Source organism: Suncus etruscus, chromosome 8 (genome assembly GCF_024139225.1).
Source record: "Suncus etruscus isolate mSunEtr1 chromosome 8, mSunEtr1.pri.cur, whole genome shotgun sequence".
NCBI classification, from domain to species: Eukaryota; Metazoa; Chordata; class Mammalia; order Eulipotyphla; family Soricidae; genus Suncus; species Suncus etruscus.
Genome location: NC_064855.1, coordinates 19,861,301 through 19,882,937, shown reverse-complemented (window position 1 = coordinate 19,882,937; position 21,637 = coordinate 19,861,301). Strand labels below are relative to the sequence as shown.

Here is a 21,637-nt window from a genome sequence, read left to right as displayed (position 1 = left end):
TAGTGATTATTTGCCAGTGAAATAAGGCTACTTTTTTCATGACAGGTAGGGAGTTCAGGGAGTGCCAAAAGGGCCAGAGCAGGTGCTTTGCATGCTGAAGTTCCACATTGGAGTCCCATGGTCCACAACCACTCTTAGGTGTGGACTCCAAGCATGTAGTTGGGAGTAACCTTCTTCCCCCAACCCTCTTCTCACCATATACTTCTGGTGTGGCCCTCAAACTAAGTCCAAACAAAAAGTTCATTCCCAAACATAAGAAATAAGAATAAAGAATAAGGAACTATGAAATGATAGAAAATATTAAAGGTAGCTAATGTATATTGTAAGCCCCTGACTCTCCCCCAACTTGTTCTTCCTACTCTGGCAACTTGCCATTCTATTATTTTCTAGAATCAATCTGGTTTTCTGACCTTGGGCTCTTGGAATGCATTTCCATTTGTCTCCCCATGGCTGGACAAGTCATATTCTTTTTTGTTGTTGTTGTTGTTCTTTGTTTTGTTTTTTGTTTTTTGGGTCACACTCGGCAGTGCTCAGGGGCTATTCCTGGCTCTATGCTCAGAAATCGCTCCTAGAAGGCTCAGGGGACCATATGGGATGCCGGGATTCAAACCACCGACCTTCTGCATGTAAGGCAAATGCATTACCTCCATGCTATCTCTCCGGCCCCACATGTCATATTCTTTAGGTTGTAAGGTACTGTCACTTTTTCAGGCCTAAAATAGGTCTGAACTGCTGTTCTTTATTTAGAAATTCTATTTCTTTCAGGTCTCAAATAAGAGTTTTTAACTATTTTTAGTCCCTTTTTAGTTATTTATCTTGAAAATTCTGTAATTCCCAACTACTAACACAAAGACCTGCCCGTGACAGGCAGTCAATATAAACTTGTTGAATGAAAGCATGTGAGACAGCACAAAGCTTTACAAATAGATAGAATATTCATTGATGTTCACAAGAATTCTGAAAGATAAATACAGTGCCAACCCCATTTTATGAACAAAAAAGAAAAACAGAGGTTTACAAAGTTTGAAGTAATTTGCCTTAATCTACAGAGGTGGAGAGGGTGGGATTTGAACTCAAATTGTCAAGTTGTAGGAGCCAACTGCTCACCTATTTCAGTTCACTGCCCAGGGATGTGTAGGTGGACATGAAAGAGCAAGAAAGTAAGTTGTCATGTTTTAACTTTTGCTCAGTCTTACTTTGTGGTTTACAGTATCTTGGCATGGGAATCATAGTTTCTTTCTCCACTTAGTTAAATCACCTATGTTATAATATTATTTTTTCAAACACCGAATAGGGAGGTAGGTAGCCTAGGGTTGAGTTCAGTTCAGTGCCCAAAACTCATTAAGTCATCTTTCCTTTGCTAGTTCACTTAAACTTCCCAAAGCTGGCTGACACTTCATGCATTGATTCTTCAAAAGCAACCATCCCTCATCTTTTCATTTCTACACCAATAAGAATAAATCATCCAAGTTGGAAGTTTATGATAGTTTCTTAGGACTTAGTTTCTCAAACTTCTTGAATAAGATATTTTAAAACATTTATCTGCAAGATGTCAGCATGGTTCCAATATCAGACCCCCCATGTAGTTTTGTATAGATCAGAAAGTGATACGCCAGTCTCCATAAAATTTCTTATGACTCTAAAAAAATAAAGCCACATATGCCCCTCTTCCCCCTTTTTTCTTTTCTTTTTTAGTTTTACTTATATTCTAGATAGGGGTTCCCATCTTTTTTATAGAACCATTAAACTTGAGTTATTTCGATCTATCTCTCTATATTTCTATGTCTTCCTACAAATTGAGAAAAAAAAAAAAGAAAGAAAGTGGATTGGGCCTGGAGGCCAAGCAGTCTCAGGAGCATTGAGGGGGGGGGGTGAAGCAGTCAGATCTAAATACTCATCCCAAAGTCAATGACAATAGAATCAAGAGACCCAAATTGCAACAAGCTAAAAGCAAATAAACCTGTTACACTGGTAGTCCTGGGAGGTAGGGTGGAGGTATGCTATGCATGCTTGGAACTAGGGTGGACGGAGGTCAACACTGGTGGAAGAAAATGACCCTAATTCACTGTCACTAAATGCCTGAAATACAACTGTGAAAGACTTATAATTCACAATGGTATCAATTAAAAAAATAGAAAAATAGGTCCTAAATTTATATGGACTCTGAAAGGTCCCCAAATAACAAAAAAAGAAAGTCTTGAAAAAGAACAAAGTTGGAGGTCTTACTCTTACTTACCAATTTCAAGACATCTACAAGTTTACAGTAATTAAAACAATGTGGTTTGGCATCAAGGCAGATTATAGACCCAATGTGATAGAACAGAGCTCAGAAATACATTACTATATATAGTCAAATGATTTTTGTTAGGAATTCTAAGAATACAAAGGATAAAGTTTTCAACAAATACTTCTGAAAAAATTAGAAGTCTAATCTTTACTTTTACATAAGGCAAAGGTACTCAAATTGGATTACAGATATAAACTAAAAGGCTAAGATTATACAACTCAAAGGAAAACATAGGAGAAAGCTTTGAGACATTATATTTGGCAATGATTTCTAAAATATGAAATAAAAAGCATAAGCCAAAAGGAAGTAGAAATTCATCAAAACAAAAAAGTGTGCATCAAAAGGACTTGATCAACAAAATATAAGGCACTACAGAGAATGGAAAAATATTTGTGAATCATATATTTAATAAAAGACTGATATCTAGGACATATGAAGAACTGCAGTTCAACAACAAAGATAAATAATCCAATTAAAAATATAAATAACTTGAATAGGCATTTTTCCAAAGATATACAAATGGCCAAAAGGCATAAAAAATTTCACCACCACTATTATTAGAAAAATGAAAATCAAAAGCACAATAAGATACCATTTCACATACATTAAGAAGGCAACTATCAAAAATAAAAGGTAAATAAAAAAGGATGGGAAGGAGGGAATGAGCAAGAGAAGGGAAAGGAAGGAAAGTAGGTGTTCGCAATGGGAAATATTAGATCTTTCAAGACTTCATATTTATTGGGGGCCTAAGAGATAGTACAGCAGTAGGGTGTTTGCCTTGCACACGAACCCGTGTTCAATTCCTGGCATCCCATATGGTCCCTCAAGCCTGCCAGGAGCAATTTCTGAGTACAGAGCCAGAAGTAACCCCTGAGCACCACTGGGTGTGGCCCAGAAACAAAACAAAATAGAACAAAACAAACACACAAAAAAAGACTTTTCACATTTCTGATGAGGAGTATAAAATGGTCTAGCTGTTGTGGGAAAAGACAATTATTTAAAAATTTAAAATGCAGATTTAGCATTTTATTCTGCAATTCCACTTCTGGGTATAAAGCCTCAAAAATTAGTGAAAGCAGAAACTTGAACAGATATTTATTTACAATGGCCCAAAGGTAGAAGCAACCCAAAAATCAACTGATGGAGAAAAAAAATATAGTCAATGGAAAATTTTATATGTGCTACAATCTGGAAGACCCTGGGAAGTGGTGAGCTAAAATAAGATGGTCTCAAAAGAACAAATGCATGACTTTTTGTATGACATAAGTAGAGCATTCTGCTTCAGGAAGCAGAATGGTTGCTACTAATTTCTGGGCAAAAGTTGGGAGAGGGGAGTTTCAGAGTTTCAATTGGGAAAAGCAATAAGTTCTGGTGGTGACTTGTGGTGCTGGCAGCACAATAACATGAATCTTTTTAATGCCAATGAACTCTACAAGTGAAGATGGTAAGATGGTAAATTTATATTATTGTGGTATAATTTTTTTTTAATTATGACAACAAAGATGCAAAGAAAGAGGACAGGGTAAAGTTACAGTGGAAGCACAATCACCCATAAACAGAATTCTCGGTAGTCCCATCGATGATATCCCAGCCTTGAACTTTCAGCCAAACAACATTAAGAAAAACAAAACTGAACCCATGTACAATTACTTTGTCCATCAAATCCCCAGTTGTAGTACATACTATTTCTTAGCAGCACACAATATAATCTAAAGACATTAGACTTATGTAACTCCTTAAACATTGAGGGCAAAGTACATTTATCTAGTTCCATGCACATGCTTACTAGTTTAAGTTAACCTCAAAAGTTTTAGTGGGTTGTTTTTCTTAAGGATTGGAGTCAAGAGAACATAGTAAAAAATGGTGTTAGAGTGGCATTTGTTTGCATAGGCCCACCAAAATATAAGGGACATGGAAAGAAAAATTATGGTCTAAAAACAAGGAAACCCTACCCCTGAAGTTTCCTGGCACAGGACTGACTGTAGGCTCCAGGCAAACTAGTTTGTCCAATCCAAGTCATCGTCTGTAGTGGCAATACACCTCCATTCCTCACATAGTCTCTGTTGTTGGTATCATGCTTCTGTATTAAAGATCCTGGAGTCTGCATATCCCATATTGCAGTCAGGATGGTGCAGAGCATCCTCTCGTTTCACCTCACACTTAAGGGGCACTAGAGAGAACCATGTCCTGTAGAGCAGGTCATTGTTGTTGTCAAGTCTTCTCAGTGTAAACGGAAGTCTCTTTTTAGGAGGTGGATGTCAGACCCTTGGTAGTGTCTTTCCTGGTAGAGGACTGCTTCCAGCTGTTGCTATAAAAGACCTTGGATGTTTCGTAGATAGCTTGCCTGGTTCCGGCGTGAATGGAGGATGCCCATTCTTCTGAGACCTGTGCCAGGTCATTATATCAATGTTCATGGTGTAAGGTACATTGTACTGAGATTTATTAGATAAGAACTTATCTGTATGTATAGTGTTTTCCCATTTTAATGTGTCTATGCAAACAAGGATCAATGCCATGAAGCATTATCGGCCCATCTGGAGGCAAAAGGAACAAGACCAGCAATTTCCATGACATAGTTCAATCATAGGCATTAAACTGAGGGACAGTTCCACCAACAATCCTTACTGAACAGCTTACAAAGAAGAGACAAAATGAAAAGTGGATAGAAACATCATGGTAGAAGAATATATAGAGTTACAGCTGTAAAAGAAAATACACATAAAATATTCAAAAGATATATGTGTTCAATATGTGTTCAATTTATGTCCTTCTAAATAGTTCTGGGATTGTTAGATCCACTGTATGTCTTTGGTCTGAGATTAGAACTGTGTGTTACTGAAGTTAAGAAGGGTAAATCTGGGGTACTGATGGTTGGGAGCGTCCCCGCGGGCAGTTTGCAACATGTAGACTGGTATGAAATTGCCAGTGACAGCCCGAGTATAACTGAGTAGCTATCTGCCACACCCCAGATCAAACTTCACCCCCTAAGCCAATCTCTGGAGCTGGCCTGGGAGTGGGGAAAACCCAGGGTGCCCCATCAGGTCCTCCCAAGAACCCACCTGGAGATCCGGAGGAAAGGGGAAGAGGGGGGGTCGGGTGACCCAGGTCCGGGCCCCCCTACCCTAGGCCGGGCCAAGAGGCCCCTGGCACGTATGGAGGTCTGCCAGGAGCCAGCCCGCGCCAGCTGAAAATCCTGCTCCAGGAAGTATTGTGGTATAATTAAAATAAAACAGTTAACTTGTCTATTGACTTAGGCTAGAACTGTGCTAGTTGCTCAGGTGTTTTTCAGGAGAGGGAGACTCTGAAATGTTGGAGATAAAAGACCTCTGACCCCAGGCTCCTGAGCCGTCTGCCAGGAAGAGAACTGCTTCTCCAGAGACTATGTCCCACTGCCAGGTCCTCTTCCAAAGGACATAGAAGCAGCCACATCTCTCCCGACTGAATCCTTTCTGTGCTGGCTCCACAGCCTCACTTCTATTGGCAACCTGTCTGCTTTCTTGTCAGAAAGGTGTTGATGCTGAAAGTCCAGCTTAATTACTTCCTTCACACACACACACACACACACACACACACACACACACACACACACACACACACACCAAGACAACAAACAAAACCCTTTCTTTGAGACTCTCATCTGCTTGAAAAAGTTGTGATGACCACAACATAAATATCTAATGAGTGGGATTTAAAAGGCATTCCTTGAAGTTAAGCAGTGTACAGTTTGCACAAAGCAGCAGTGGTTCTGGATCACTCAGCTGATGTGTCTAAAGATTTGTTGAATGAATGGAAGAGACTGATTTCTTTCTCTGCCTCAAATCCAATTTCAGAAGGCTCCTAAGTCATGTTATGTTTCTTCAGATATATTTCTCAAATGCTGACTCCTTTTGGCTTCTTTTTGTTGTTGTTTGTTTGTTTGTTTTGTTTTAGGATCATACCTGGAGGTGCTCTGGGGTTACCGTTCGCTCTGCACTCAGTGATTACTCCTGGCCCTGCTCAGGGGACCATATGGATGCCAGGGATTGAACCCGGATTGGCAGTTTACAAGACAGGCATGCCCCTTATCCACTTAACTATCTCTCTGGTCCCTCCTGTTGGCTTCTAAGTCGCAATGAGTTCACTAAAGAAGGGGCACCTCATACCAGCACAGCTGAGGGTTCATTGGCAGGTCTCCTTGCTGTCACTGTAGTCTGATCATATCCTTTGCTTTATCAAATAAATATCTTCTTTTCTCTAAAGCACAGTCCTAGGTGGCTTCTTTCTTGTCTTCTGTTCTCTGAATATTTACAAGATGCCTTACTGAGGTGAGCAAGAAAGTCAGACTCCCTCTGCAAAGATCTGGGAAGGAACTTCTCTTATATCAAAGAAGAACTGAAAGGCAGAGCTGGCATCAGCCTTTGAGGAATTGAAGACCATGGGTGACTTGTGGATCTTGTTCAGGAAGATGGAGCTTCAGTGTTGTGTGGAATAATTCGGGGGCATGGAGAGGGGGACGTTAAGGAGGAGAGAAATGAGAGAAAGAGAGAGATGAGAAGAGGAAGAGATAGAGAAGGAAGTAATTCGGTCATGCCAAAGTGAGATAGGATTTCCATACCTGCCTACACTGAACAGCTAAAAATAGTGACAATTTGGGGAGAAAAATAGTGAGAAATCCTTTAATTCTACTGACAAGGACTATAAAGAGGGAGACTTGCAAAAAAAAAAAAAGGGTGTGTCTCTCACTCCTAGTAAAATTAGAAACAGAACATTTTATTTTGGGCATTCCAGCCTTCCCTTTTTCTCAGGCTTCTTCTCACCCTCTTCCCCTTCTATCAAAACCTATTATTTTAGGAAAGAGTAATACTCATTAGCAAAAGTTTACCAGGATTTAATATGACAATTTTATGTCAGCCGAAGCCCATGTTCGGAAGCCTTAGAAGTTTAAACACCACAACTGTTAAAACATTGTTTTTTCATCTGAATAAACCTTCAGACATTATAATGATCCCTATTAGAGAGATGGCAATTTTCACAAATTTTCTTTTAATGAAATTTTTGTGATAATTACATTACCATTAGTTGCAATAAGCATTATTAAGTAAAGTATTCGTACCTGCCAAAGGATAGGCTTGGGATGGGGTAGAAAACTGGGGATAATGGTGGAGGGAATGTTACACTGGTGAGATTGGTGTTGGAACATGGAATGGCAAAAATGGTTGTATTATGATCAATTTTGTGATCCATGCTGTTTAAATAAAAAATTATAAAAACAAACAAATCATAGTTTTTTTCACATGCTTATATGTGGGAGCCCCTACCTCAAACCCCTACTCCTGAATCATCCCCCCAAATTAATCATGTTTTGCTGTATCTGGAGATCTGAGACCACTCACAGGGGTGGGGTGTGGTAGGGGGAAAAAGGCACTGGAATCACAAGTGGGGTGAGGGAGAGTACATAGTACCAGAATGAACTCAGGCCTTGTACATGTGAGGCATAGGCTATGCCATGTGACTGCTCTCCAGGTTGGAACAACAACTTAAAAAACAAAAACAAAGTCAAAATCGCTTTTCTACAATTCTCTCCATTACTGGGCTATACAGTGGTGATTCAATAAATATTTATCAAAAGGTGGTGAAAAAAACCATGAACTCTATTATTAAAATTTGGAAACAATCTAAATGTCCAACTATGAGAAAATTACTACCCCAAATATTTATTTATCTATTTATTTACTGGTATTTATTTTATGGTCTCCCAAGCCAGGAGCAATTTCTTTTTTTTTTTAATTAAATAATTTTTATTTTGACCAAAGTGGATTACAAATCTTTCACAGTAATATTTTAGGTACATAGTGACATTAAATCAAGGGCATTCCCACCAGCAGTGTTGTTCTCTCTCCACCCTTGTTCCCATTATGTACCCCGTATCTCCCTCCTTTGATTCCCCCCCCTTTTTTTTTGAAATTTTTTAAGATTTTATTTAAACACCGTGATTACAAAGAGGACTGTAGTTGGGCTACCCAAAATATTTAAAAGAAGTTTTTAACCATCAGAAATACAGTAGGAAGGTGTGGCCCACCTTCCTGCTTTCATTCACTTAAAAACAAGCTGTTGGCTTTTAACTCAAAACCTAAAATTGAGACCAGATTGAGTTTAGCTGCTTTTGCTGCGCCCACACCATCTAGGTCACCACGCACATCCAGGTCTAGATGTGGTGCTCTCAGCTGTGGCCTCCAGCAGCTCCAGGACCTACGCAAGTTCTCCCCTTAAAGTACTACAATCTGTCCTTGTAGCACCACAGACTTTGTTGGCCTGTACGTTGTGGTTCTGGGTTTTCTGTGTTATTAGGCTTGAAATGGTGGTTTGTTTGGGAAGGAGGCCTGAGAACACTCAAAAAGCATCTTTTGGGGCCTGAGAGATAGCACCGCGGTAAGGACCAATGGTGGTCCAAATTCCGCCATCCCATATGGTCCCCTGAGCCTGCCAGAGACGATTTCTGAGTGCACAGCCAGGAGTAACCCCTGAGCATCTTCAGGTCTGACCCCAAACCAAACAAAAAGTATCTTTTGGAAATGGGTGATAATTGCTTCCCTGACTTTATGGCAGTTTAGGAAAAGTTCCCAAGGAGGCCCTCTGCTTTGGGATAGGGCCCCAAATCTGCCCATGAGGTGTGAGCAGACTTTTAATTGCTCCTGTAACTATGTGGAATGAAAACTCAAAATGAACAACAAAACCAAAATCTATGGTTATCTCTAGACTCAGGATTTGGAGATATTTCTAGTTCTTTTTCTTGTAATGTTTAAGTTGTTTAGAGTGGATATGGGGCCGTTATTTTAAAAGTAAATGCAAAAGATGTAGATATGAGGTACTTTTAGAGGTCCTCAAAAGTCATAGGACATAGGTTAAGAGGGGTGACAGCAGATTATGATAATGGAGAATAAGGATGGCTGGGCAAAGAGGACTGGGAAGAAGGGTTTTTGTTTGTTTGGTTTGGTTTTGGTTTTTGAGCCACATCCGGTGACGATCATGGTGACTCCTGGCTATGCGCTCAGAAATCTAATTCCTGGCTTGGGAGACCATGTGGGATGCCAGGGGATCGAACTGTGGTCCAACCTAGATTAGCGCATGCAAGGCAAACACCCTACAGCCTGCGCGACGGCTCCGGTCCTGTTTGTTTTCTAACAGAGTGGCATAGCAGTGGAGACAGTCACCTTTAAGGAAAAGGGGGGTACTTGGTAATGGTGGTTCAAAGTGTTTGCAGTGATTAGACAGCCTTCCTCTGCAGAGGGCTTCTTGTGTTAGCTGACTCCAGTATTAGAACGCTCCTCATTCATTATCTCTTGTTCCTTAAAAACTCCTGCTTGTTTAGGTACTGAAATGCATGGTTCTCAACCTGCCTGGCCACCTTCTGATTAAAATACAGCTGTACAATTAATCCACAATCTTGGGGGGGGGAGTGACTTGGTAATTTCTACATTAATATCTTTAACGATGGAGGTGTGTGCCTTTGCAAGAAAACATTATAATTTTTCCAAAGTCAGAGGTGTGGTGGTCTTCATAAAAAAAAAAACCCACAGATTTCTATATTTATAAACAAAAATCAATCTCCTCCAGTTAATTCTACAAATGCTTTCTAAACCTCTATGTGTCTTCTAACTTAAATCACCCCCCATCCACACCAGTTATTGCCCTTTTTATGACAGAGCAAAAACTTCATAGCAGGTATAAACCCAACAAGCCCAAAACAAACAAAAAACCCCACCATTACAGCAAACTCCCTTTCATATATATATATATATCTTAATTTCCTGCCCTTACCTTTTTTTAATAAAAAGGAGACCCCAAAAAAGTCCATAATTTTTTTCTCATAAATATTCAAGGATCTAAAAAAAAAAGAAGATTCAATAATTAAAAATCTAGCCAAACCTAGGGTGCTATTTTTCTTATTTACCAGAAATGAACCCCCTACCCACCCACTCCAGTCTCCCAATTAAGGCAAGGCTGCTTGGAGGGCTGGAGAGAGGGAGGCCTAGGGCAGAAGTGTGCAAAGCAAAGCAAAGCAAAGCAATCCCCAGCCCTGCCAGGCAGACAAGACCAATACCGCCTGTGAATGGGAATGGGAACGAGCCCGACTCCTCCGGGTAGTTCCAGGCCGCATTTTGCTGGCGGCCCCATCTGCCTCTCCCTCCCCTCCTAGTCTCTCTTCTCTTACCTCCTTGATGCTCGGCACTATTTGTGGCCGGCGCGGTGGAAGGACACAGTGAGGTTGCACCCCCAGCCCCCCGCCCCCCGCTCCCCATCCCCGGCTCGGGCTCCTCCGGCTCCATCAAAGCGGGCCGGGGCCAGCGCAAGGATCTGGGGCTTGCAAAGTGTTGTGCTGAGGCTGGTGGGACTGTCACTCATTCTCCCGATCGGCGCGTGAACGCAGCTAGGCGGCCTCTGGCAGGAAACAAATTCTGCAAAAAAAATAACCAGCATCCTAATAATCCGACTCAGCCTGGCAATCGTGTACCCCTAGATCTGTGGCTCTGCCGCCTCCGTCTACACTCGCTGCAAAGGGGCAGGAGGCATAGACAGACAGAACTGACCTCGGCTCGAACAGATCTCTCTCTCTCTCTCTCTCTGGGCCAGCAGATTACAATGCTGCCAACTAAGGATCATCTCATCTGGACTTTGTTATTCCTGGGAACTGCAGGTACATTTCTTTAAAAGAATTATTTTTTAAATAATGTATTCTTATTTAATATTTTTATTTCATTGTATTTATGCTTATTATTCTATGCGATCTGTGTATGGCTCTCCCCCCCTCTCCTTTTGCACCTCTGCCCCCTTCTTCCTTCCCTCCGAAGAGCATTGGGATTTTTGGGGAGGGAGGGGTGCTTGCTTGGGCAAAAGGGTGGTGATTGTGTGTGTGTGTGTGTGTGTGTGTGTGTGTGTGTGTGTGTGTGTGTGTGTGTGTGTGTGTAAAGGAGGAACCGTATGCCCAGCCAGCCGAACCCCCGCAAACTGCACCGAACCCCGAGCAAAGCATCCCCGCACGCACTGCCCTTCCCTTCCCTTCCTTCCCACTTTGTGTGTGAGCTCCCACTGGCGCGCGTGGGGAGCTGAGCCAGCCCGGTCCCGGGGACGTGCAAAGCGCGCCTTTGGGTCCACCGCAACGGGCTTGCATTTCTCGGGGTTCTTCGGTGGGGGGCTTGTCACCCCACCACCCTGGTTCTCGGGCGTGTGAACGAACAATAAGGCCTTGGACAGACAGCCTCCCCTCTCCTGGTTCTTTCCAAAACCCCCAGGTTGTATAAAGTAGGGGGGCTCTCCTCCTCTGCGCCCCCACCCACCCGCCCTAGCGAAAGAATAACGGTTTGCAAAACGGGGTGCAGAATTGGGCAGGATCTCAGGGCTGGGCTGGGTGGCCTCGTGGTTGGTTGTACCCACCCATCCAAGCACCCCCCCCCCCCGAAAAAAAAACCCTGTCGGGATGACGTTAGTTTTTTTTTTTTTTCTCCATTTGCCAAATTGCTGCTTAGTTGCCAAAGCCAGCTTGGGGGTGCTCCGGGAGCACCCGAGGAAAAGAGGGAGCGTTTTGACAGGAGGATGTGCAGAGGGGCGGGGAGCCGAGGAGGGCGTGGACGGGCTCTGCCTGGCATGTGTGTGTGTGTGTGTGTGTGTGTGTGTGTGTGTGTGTGTGCGTGCCCGCGTGTGCCTTCCTTCTTCACGCGCGCCTCCGTGTTGCACAGGGCGAGGCCAGGAGGGCCAGGTAGCGGGGCCCAAAGCACCTGGCACCCTTGGGCCCGCCTCCTCCTTCTTCTCCTCCTCCTCCTCCTCCTCGGGGCGAGGTGCCCGCTCCTGGCAAAGTGCGAACAATGGGGAGCTGGGAGGGAGAACGGGAGCGATGCTGCCGCGCGTGGCAGGAGCTGTGCCGCCGCCGCCCCGAGAAATCCGGGTTGGAGAGGGGCGCGCGCGCTTCGTGGTTGCACCCTGGGGTTGGGTCCAGCCCAGCCTTTCCTCTCCGGGAGAGGCTTCTGGACCTGGCCCCTCATCTTCCCCACCGATCCCCCCATCCTCACCCTTCGCCTTGGAAGAAAGGGAGCTGGGTGGGTGGGGTGGTTGGACACGCTGCGCCCTGGGAGCGCGGCGCGGACGGGGTGTCGCGGGCGCCGGTGCCAGGAGCCACCCACGGGGGAGCCCAGGCGGCCACCGCCCCCCAGCCCGGTTGGGGCCCTCCCCTGGCGGCCAATCGGAGCGAGGCTGGCTGGGCGGGAAGCCGCGAGAGGCTTTCATTGCGGCGCGGGTGGCGGCGCGGACCACCTCCCTTCTGGGGTTCCAACCTAACGGTTTCTCTCGCTCGCTCCCCGCTCTTGCCTTGGGCCCCCCGGGGCCGTGGACAGAACATGGAGCCTCGGTGGCATTTGTAGATTCCCGCTCCGCTCTACCCCGTGTTGGCCCACTCGTGTCTCTTGCATGGTTTCCACTCCGCCCACAGCTGGGTGCAACCCAGTCCCGGCCTGGGTGCTGCTGAGCCCGGAGGGCATCGCACCAGGGATGGGCGCTCCCTCCGGCGGGCGCGCGGGTGCTGACCAGTTGGCCAACTGGGCAAGGCAAGGGGTGGGGCCTTTGAAGGGGTCCGGAGGGGGTCCGGAGGGGGTCCAGCCCTGGTCCCTAGTGCTAGTCCTGGTCCCTGGACTCTCCTCTGCCGCCACCTGGATAAGGGGCCTTTTTGGCAAGCCCCTTTGCTTGGTGGGTGCCTTTGAGTGATGGTGGCACACCCAGTCTTCGAGGATTTGTGTGTGTGTGTCTCTGTGTGTGTGTGTGTGTGTGTGTACGTGTGTACCTCGTCTCCTCTACATGGGGGCATGACAATAGAGACCCCATCTTTGAGGAATCGCCCCTACCATCCTTTTGCACGCGCAGCCGGGTGTAGCCTGGTGTTCGGATCCCTAGGGAATCGAAAGACACATATCTCCCCATGTTCAAGGAATCCCAGATTGAGATGCTGGTGAACGCCCAGGCTAGAGAGGATGGCCTTCGGATGTGACAGTCCCTGGAAGGAAAGCGTCTCCCCGGCCTGGCATCTTAGGGCTAGGAAGAAGGCACAATGTGAAATCCATAAGGCGGCTGCTCAACAAAAGGAGTTGAATGCTTTTCCAAAAAAAAAAAAAAAAAAAAAAAGACAATCGCCCCCATTCAAGTATTGTTTCTATCTTTCTTATAAAGAATCGAGGAATTAAAATCAAAGGGTCATCATGCAAAAAAAAAAAAAACCACATTTTTAAGAGGTTTGATCTCAAAAGTTGTATCATTTTTAACGGGGACAATGGTAGTTCAGTGTCTGCTCCACTTGGTGCTTAAGAGCATTTCAGCCAGAAGGCGTGCTAACCTGTTAATATAGGCAAAGAATCTGGGTGGTTGTCCCACTGTTTTGGAGTCTTCTGTACTTCAGGGAATGAAGTGTAAAGCTGTGGGCTTATGTAGAAAATCTGAAAGGATAATAAAAGCAATATTGGATGTTTTGTGGAAAAGTTACTCGATTGAGTGAGCTGGACTGATCTTCACTGATTGTGAAAGTCTGGATTTGGTCATTTTTACAGATCTCTGTTAACTTGCAAGAATCAAGGAATTTGGATAAGTCTGGTTTCTAACACAGTAGACCCAGATTATGAACAAAGAACACCTTTGATATCTTAGAATGGCCAAAACTACCTGTCACATAACCAAGTGTTATGGAATATCTCCTCTGAAGGAATTAAGATGTGTTCAGCTAAATTGTTGAGTACAATTATTGTGAGATCATATATTTTCACATATATATTCTCCATTGATTTTCATTTTATGACCAGAAATTTACTTTTCAAATAAATTTAAATTAAGATAAAGCCATATTTAATAAGGTTGAAAAACTTTGAATCAAAAAGTCCATTTTCTTTCCACAAATGTTAGCCATTTTAAAATATAAAAAATAATGTTGAATCAATTTAAAATTGAACGAAGTTAACTAGAGAATGGAATCCAGATATTGTAGAAGGGTGGCCTATTACTCTTCAATTTTCCCTCCCCCTCTATTTGTTCAAAAAATTTGAGTTATTATTCTCAAAGGAAAGAACCCAAAGATCTGCCAATAGGCTCATATTTTCATTAATCTAAAACATATACTTTTCCAAAACATTCCTACTTCTCCCCAACAGACTAAACTCATTCATTTCTTTATTGGTGCCTTAACCCAGGTTCTATTTTTGAAAAATGCCAGAATAGTAGAAAATAACAGGACATATTCCTGGCCATCAAGAAGTTCTTCCCAGTCTAGGCTAAGAGCTTATTCTTTTAATTAGACACTATTTTTTTTTTAAGTTTGTTAGTTTCAGACTTAAGGTGATAGTTGTTTGATCATCCCAAACTCCCAAAAGTTAGGGTGTGGGTGTACCACTGGCAAATGCTAGAGTGCTTATTCACAAAGGCAGTAGTAACAGGGAAAAAATTAATTATATATGGAAATGCTCCAATTCTAAGACTTTTGCATAATGCCTCTCTTTGAGATACATTTAATATCTGACTTTATCAGGTAAATAATATGTAACTTAATAAAAGTAACCTATATCTATATTTTTCTGTCACATGGAACATCTTGATTGCCCTTCAAAATAAATAGCACCATTTAGTCATCCAAAAACTAATCTTTAGACTTGACAGATGTTTTTGTCTGTTGTAGAACTCAGTTTCTTGCATTATAAACAATGGCTTGTAAACATTACACTGCTTGAAATATGACTTTGGAATTTCTGATTCAGCCTCTTAATTTAGTAAAAGGTGGCAAAGCCTGTTAAATAAGATTAGTGTGATGAATCCCCTGGTTTTCCATCTTCAGTGTTAAAACGGTGGCTCTTCTCCAGACTGAAAGTGACTTCAATGCTACTGGCAGGCCTCCAAAGATATTTTGCAGACTGTCTTTCCTGTCTTCGTGGAACATAAGTGATTGACTACCTGTTGCTAAAGATGGGTTTGAACTTTCCCTGCTGGTCTTAAGTTTGAGATGATGGAGAGCAGAACCAGCTGGGTTGGGATGGGGGGCAGGAAGGACACACCTGCTGCTGTCATTCTGGGAATCTTGAGTCTGGGAGGAGAGAAAGGCATTTAAAAAGGCTCCCTGTGCTGTTTTAAGTGTTGAGTTTTTGAGCAGGCAGATGTTTTATGGTGTCAAGATAAATAGTTTACTATACATTCCATAATTGATCATTCTTCAGTTTAGTGATTTAATAAATGTACAGGTTAAAGAACATCTGGAATTTCAAGAGGAATTACATCAAAGTACAAATAGTCTTTTACTGTCTTAAAATTGGATTTTTTTTTAAACAAAATGGGAAATATTCATCATTGAATGGCTATGGGATAATCGGGGGAGTTTGAGCTTTGAACAGAAAAGACCAGAGCTAAGGTTTCTTTTGTTTAAAGAGAATAAATACAAACAGCATCCAGAAGGGTATTCTATGTACCTCAAAATAGTCCATATTGTAAAGATGACCTCTTGGGAAGAATGAAGGAGCCTAAATAGCACTACGAATTCTTTATGAAGTTCCTAGTTTTTAACATGAGAACCAACGTAGGTGTTGACACCGATCAATAATACAGTAGATGTAATTAATAGGGAAAAGCAGTCAAATCTGAAGTCCATCTGAAGGTCTACAAGCATGTCATTTTCAGCCCTTCTTTGTTATTGACTCCTGATGCCAAACCTTAAAATCATTTGCTGATGGCCAGGGATGTAAATTACGTGGTGGTGCTGGTGGTGCCATTCTGCCCTTTAATTTCCTGATGTTGAATCACTGTCTCTCAGTTGAAGATGCTTATTAGGAGCGGTGCCTTTTGATGCTAGTCTGGGTGCCAAATGGCGGCCTTTCAGGCAGTTTAATACATTACATGTAAATCCCTCTCAGGCCATGTCTATAAGCAGCCCCTGACTTAACTTCCCTTTTCGTACTGCATTTTTTTTTTAGCTCTCAAGTAACCAGAGATTCAGAAAGGACTACACTAAAATGATATATTGTCTAGTATCTTTTGTGTGTGTATATTTTTCCAAAAGACAGTTTTTAATAAATCTGTTATGCATTTTTTCTCTCTCAGATATATGTAAATATACCTTCATTTCAAAGATGGTAGCATTAATGTGATTTGCAAAGTTTCTCTATAACCACTATTCTAGTATATATTGTCATAAGTACCTTTCTATTTGTAGCCTCAAAAACTGCTGGCAACATCTGGCCTTTTCTTTTGTGTCATTCCTGAGATAATAGGGTAAAAACCCTTTGGCATTTGATTACCTCATTATTCAGGAATATCCATAGTGTTGTCACAGTGGATTGCATTAGGTATTCTCTTAACTAGTTTAACTATGTTTATTGAATTCTAGCTTTTTATTATCAGCTCTATAGGGAATTACAAAGGACTAAGATGACCTAATTAATGCTGTCAAAGAAGTATGGAGACTCTAAAAGTAGTGGAAACCCCTACTTAACACACCAAACCCACATATCCTTGATCAACTGTCTGATTTCACAAGTGATTTAACTACTCTAAATATCAGTTTTCTTCTCTGTGAAATGGAGAAATTAGTGTGGCACACAGGAATGTTTTACAGATGCTTGGTAATAAGACAGGAAAACATTATTGAGAGACAATATTTGTTTCTAGAAGGACTTAAAAAGTGTAGAAACTGATCATAGCTTCAGAAATTTTAAAATAGACTTAAAAATAAACTTGTAGGGGTTGGAGACATAGGGCAGGGGTTATCATTCTTGCCTTGCATGTGGCCAGACCTGGTACAATTTCTGGCAATGTAAATTATCTTTTCAGCTGACCTGGATGTGGCCCAATTCCATTCCACCAGCCCCCGTGAGTTAGTTTGTCAAATTCGTTATCAATTGGTTAGAAAGAAGGAAAAAGGTCACCTGATGAGGTTTGGTGCCATTATTCGTGAGATAGATCTACATTTGATGAGGCTGAAGGGTCTACAATTTGGGGGAACCACTTTATAGAAAATTGAAAAACTTCTACAAAATTTATAAAGATTCAGTTATTAAAATAGAATGTAGGGACAGATTCCTCTCTTGGAGCTTTGAAAGAAGCCAGCAGTTGAAGGACTCAACAAACCTCTGACCTTTTGTTAGCAACTGTGTATCTCTCTGTTTGGGTCCACTAACTTGGGAGTCTAGGCCAATTATTCAAGCTGGCTAAATATGGTTCTCTTAATCTTTGTGCCGTACTTGGAAGATTAGATTGTGCTACAGAATCAGTTATTTTTGTACAGGAGATGCTATTTTGACCTTTATTTTGTAAAAAATCTTTTGTGTGTGTTTGTGCTGAAAATCTGGGAACTTATAGAAAATCTTATGTGAGACCTGAGGTAATTTAGTATTTCTGAATGCCGAATTTTGAAAATTACTATGTAGAATAAAATAATTGCTAACATTAGTCAAATGAGTCAGACATAAGACTTCTGTTGATAGGGCAGGCCAACGAAAGCATGTGATGTTGGAGAGGAATCTTAAGATTTGCTTTTAGCTCTCTGAAAGATGAATTAAGTAGCATATAATCCCAATAATTTTTATCTTAACCATTACTATACACGTCACAGAAATGTTGACATATTAAATTAATGTTCACATCATTTGTTAAGTTTTTATTGTCTCCTTCCTTTCTTGGGGATAGTTCTGAGATCTCAGGGGAAAACTAACAATTTTTTTCTTATTTTTATGGGCCTTTCCATTCTACTAATGTAAAAGAATATAAAATACACAACACACATATCTACAGTTATGCATTCTGATACAAACTAAGGAAAGAGGTCATAAAGGAAATCATCTTTGGGTCATTGAGGAGATGAGAGGTTAAAGTCTGTGAAATAAGGGCAGATGGCATTCTCATTTTAAGGCGCACTTGATTGACAGGCCTAACTCAGAAACTCTGAGTCACCACCATTATTCCCAAATTCCATAATTCAACACAGCTTCTTAAAACCATGAGGTCAGAAAGCTTTAAGAATTGCTTCTCTGCTTTGAGTGTTTCCCAGTAGTGGGGGAGAGCAACATCCTGGGCTTAGAGCAACACAGAGTACCTGAAAGGAAGGGATTTATAGTAGATATCCTGGTGTTCAGGATACAATTTGGGTGGGGACTTGGGGAGAAGAGGCAAGGCAGAATGAAAAGATCCTCATGGCCAGACTGTATTAGATCTTGAAGGAAATGTAGATGCTAAGACAGGCTAAGTGATTCACCAGGGAAGCTGGCACTATAATGGACAGTGGACAGCTGTGTCACTGAAGAATGCATGTCACAAGGCTGTGGCCATGCTTGGCTACCAGATTGACAGAGTGGGGCTGCCATGCGGGGAGTGGTAGAGTCAAATCAGCTCAGTTGGGTGGAATCCTCTAACCAGGAAATTGTAGTACTTCTTCTCCCCCTCTAAAAAATGGGTGTGAAGACACCTCCCTTATGGGTTTTTGCTGAACATAAGTCAAATCTTCTATGTAGAACCGGTAACACTTGGCTGGTCCTTAATAAGTGATTTTTTTTTAATTTGCCTCCTGAATGGAGATTTTATCTATAATGTTTATCAAATAGATTTACAGTAAATAGAATGTGTGAAACTGTGTGCAGGTGTGTGTGGGGTTTAGGTGACAGAGGTGAGAGATCTTAGTATATAATTGATCCTGCCTAGATTTGAGATGGTTGAGGAGAAAACACTTAGTGAAGGCAGGAATTCAGGAAAATGATCAAAGAAGGAGAAAGACTTAATTGTAGAAATTGCTTGGAAAGACAAAAATCATTTGGGTGGCTTTCATTGTCTAGTAAGATGTGTGGGAGACTTGGGAAGATGAGATGTTGGATGGGGGCCTCCTTTTGAATGACCATATCTGGGGAATGGCTCCCTTTTCCTGGGCTAGCTGGAGGGTTGGTTGGTCTGTAGGGGTGGCAGCATGAGCAGACTGGAGAGTATGGAAGGTCTTATCAACAACCTTCTGTTAGACAACGAAGAGGGAAGCTGTTGGAAAAATTAGAGAAATCATTTTCCAAATATTTAACAGGATGCAGTGATAGCAATTGGACATCTGCTGTGCTGGGCTGCTTGTTTCACGCTAGCTGTGAATTAGCAAATAAAGATCGCAGAGATAAGGATTGCACATCAGTCAGATGGTTGTAGAATTTAAAGGGAATTTTACTTTTATGTAGCAGCCTCTTTAGTGGTTAGATAAAATAGTATGTTAGTAAAAGCATTTGTGGTTTATTTTTCATTATGAAAAATGGGCTACATGAGGACTCACACAGTTCAGAAGATACAGGAGCCAGCGAAAGCTGGTTTAGAGACTAGTGAGGTCCAGTGAGAACCAAATGAATTTCTGTAAGTTGCTTAACCTTTGTGAAACTATCATGCACTCATTTGAATATTTGAGAATATTTGAGAATGAAAATAAACTAAGATGTGAAATGCGTTGTCCGTCAAAATACTTTACAAAAATTCCTTTTACTAATATACAGAGAGCTGAAAAGTTTTATAGAAATAAAATTTTATGTACCAGAGGGTCTCATTAAGGAAATTCATCTGTGATTAATTTTACAACACAGATAATCTTATCAATATACACTTGTAATGGCTTTGGTAAGACTCAAAAGGACACAGCTGGATTTTAGGAATGGCAAATCAACCAGTATAAGCAAAAAGATGAGTTTCAATGGTAGATGACTAGTTACCAGATCATTCTTCAAGTTTTAACTAAGGGGAAGTGGTGGTGGGGAGTGGTAAAGTAAAAACGAGGGTAAGAACATAATCATGGTGTTATTCATATGATGGGGAACCAGAGTAAAGGGATTACCCTTGAATAAAAGATGAATAAATCTCAATTTGTTGGCACATTGGGTTTTAGAAAAAGTTAGGTAGCTAATTATTTTAACTTGTGGGCCAGTGTGTTTTAACTAAAAGGAAAAGAAGGGAAAAGTGAGAAAGATGGAAGAGAGAGAACAGGAGAAATGGACTAGGATCAAGTAAAAGTAAGGTGTTTGTCTACCATGTGGCAATCATAGTTTCATTCCTGGGCACAGAGGTCGGAGTAGCCCCTGAATATTATCAAGTGTGGCACGCTGATCCCCACGGAGGAGGATATCTTGAGTAGTAATGGTAAGTGTTCTTGGAAATCTTCGATCTCACAGTTGTGATGGAAAACAAATATCTTGTTATGGCTCAGGCCAAAATGATTTGGGTTAAAACAGTCTAGGACTCTAGGTAGAACCCAGAAGCTATAAGATAGAGATTTGTTAATGGGTTTGGAAGAGGAGAAGCCATGGCAACAGGATACCTGTTGAGCAATTGCAGACTCTATTAACTGCAGAATGTCAAACAAAACACATAGATAGGTATCATTCCTTAATCTCAGAGACTTACTGTCTGCTGAGGATTGAAAAGGTAATTAAGAGTACCAGGTAGCACATAAAGCCAAATCAGTAGCACCTAAGGCTTCTGGACAGGATACAGATGAGGAAGCAGAGCCAGGGTGGTGGAAGAACTCTTTCCAGCCTACAGGAGGAATGAATAGTGTTTGGAAGGAAGCTGGAGGGAAGTCAGCTGAGGAGACATAGAAGCCTGTGAGGTTGTTGTCTATATTTTTTTAATCATCTCTCACTGGAGAGGAAACACCATAAATTAGAATCCATTGTGGAGTCTTTATCACACCAAGAATATTTATGTAACATTGAGAATAGTATCTGCACCATAATTCAGAAGATGATATGGAACAAAAGGCAGGAATCAGAGCCTCCTGTTATGAACAGTGGGGAAAAGAATACTAATGTTAAGTGGAGAAGGAGGAAAACAAAAAGCTCTGCATAAGTATAACCCACTTTTATTTTTAAATGTCTCTAGCTTAAGACTGGAAAAACTTTCTTTTCATTTTTTTTCCCACCATCTGCGTTTTCTTTACTGAGCATATCTTGCTTTTATTCATATGTTAAAAAGCTAATGCAGTGAGTAAGAAGATGGGTAAGAGTAGACAGAAGATGAGACTCCGGGAACTTGAGACTGTTTTAGATGTGATCACCATCTAATTACTGTTCCCTGAAAAGTGAACTTCAAGTTCTTAGAGTCAAAGCTGAGGAAAAGGCATGCTGACCTGGAAAGAAAGAGGAGTACTGGGATGTGGGGAGACCTAGTAATGGTGCCTTCTGGGCCAGGAAATGGAGAGAGTAGAGAGGAACTGTGATGAGAAGTTTTTGCAAATGTCATTAGGATAAGTTGGTGTGAGAGGGCAAGTGATACCTTCTCAGACAGCCCTGTCTTCTTGCATCACAGCTGGTGATATTCATGCCTTTATTTTCAACCTCTTGAAAATTTCTCCAG

General features: G+C 41.7%; 1 protein-coding gene across 10 annotated transcripts in view; it reads left to right on the top strand.

The window, feature by feature from the left end:
- The first annotated feature begins 10,513 nt into the window (after positions 1-10,513).
- NCAM1 (neural cell adhesion molecule 1) overlaps positions 10,514-21,637 on the top strand; it is a 316,512-nt gene continuing 305,388 nt past the window's right edge. For 3 of the 10 annotated variants that reach the window (XM_049778671.1, XM_049778669.1, XM_049778668.1), the window contains exon 1: positions 10,554-10,961. In XM_049778671.1, the coding sequence (XP_049634628.1) occupies positions 10,907-10,961 (55 nt within the window). In that variant the 5' untranslated portion in view covers positions 10,554-10,906. Of the gene's footprint in view, positions 10,962-21,637 lie in introns of all 10 variants that reach the window. The other 7 variants (XM_049778666.1, XM_049778665.1, XM_049778667.1 and 4 more) reach the window with 6 other exon arrangements.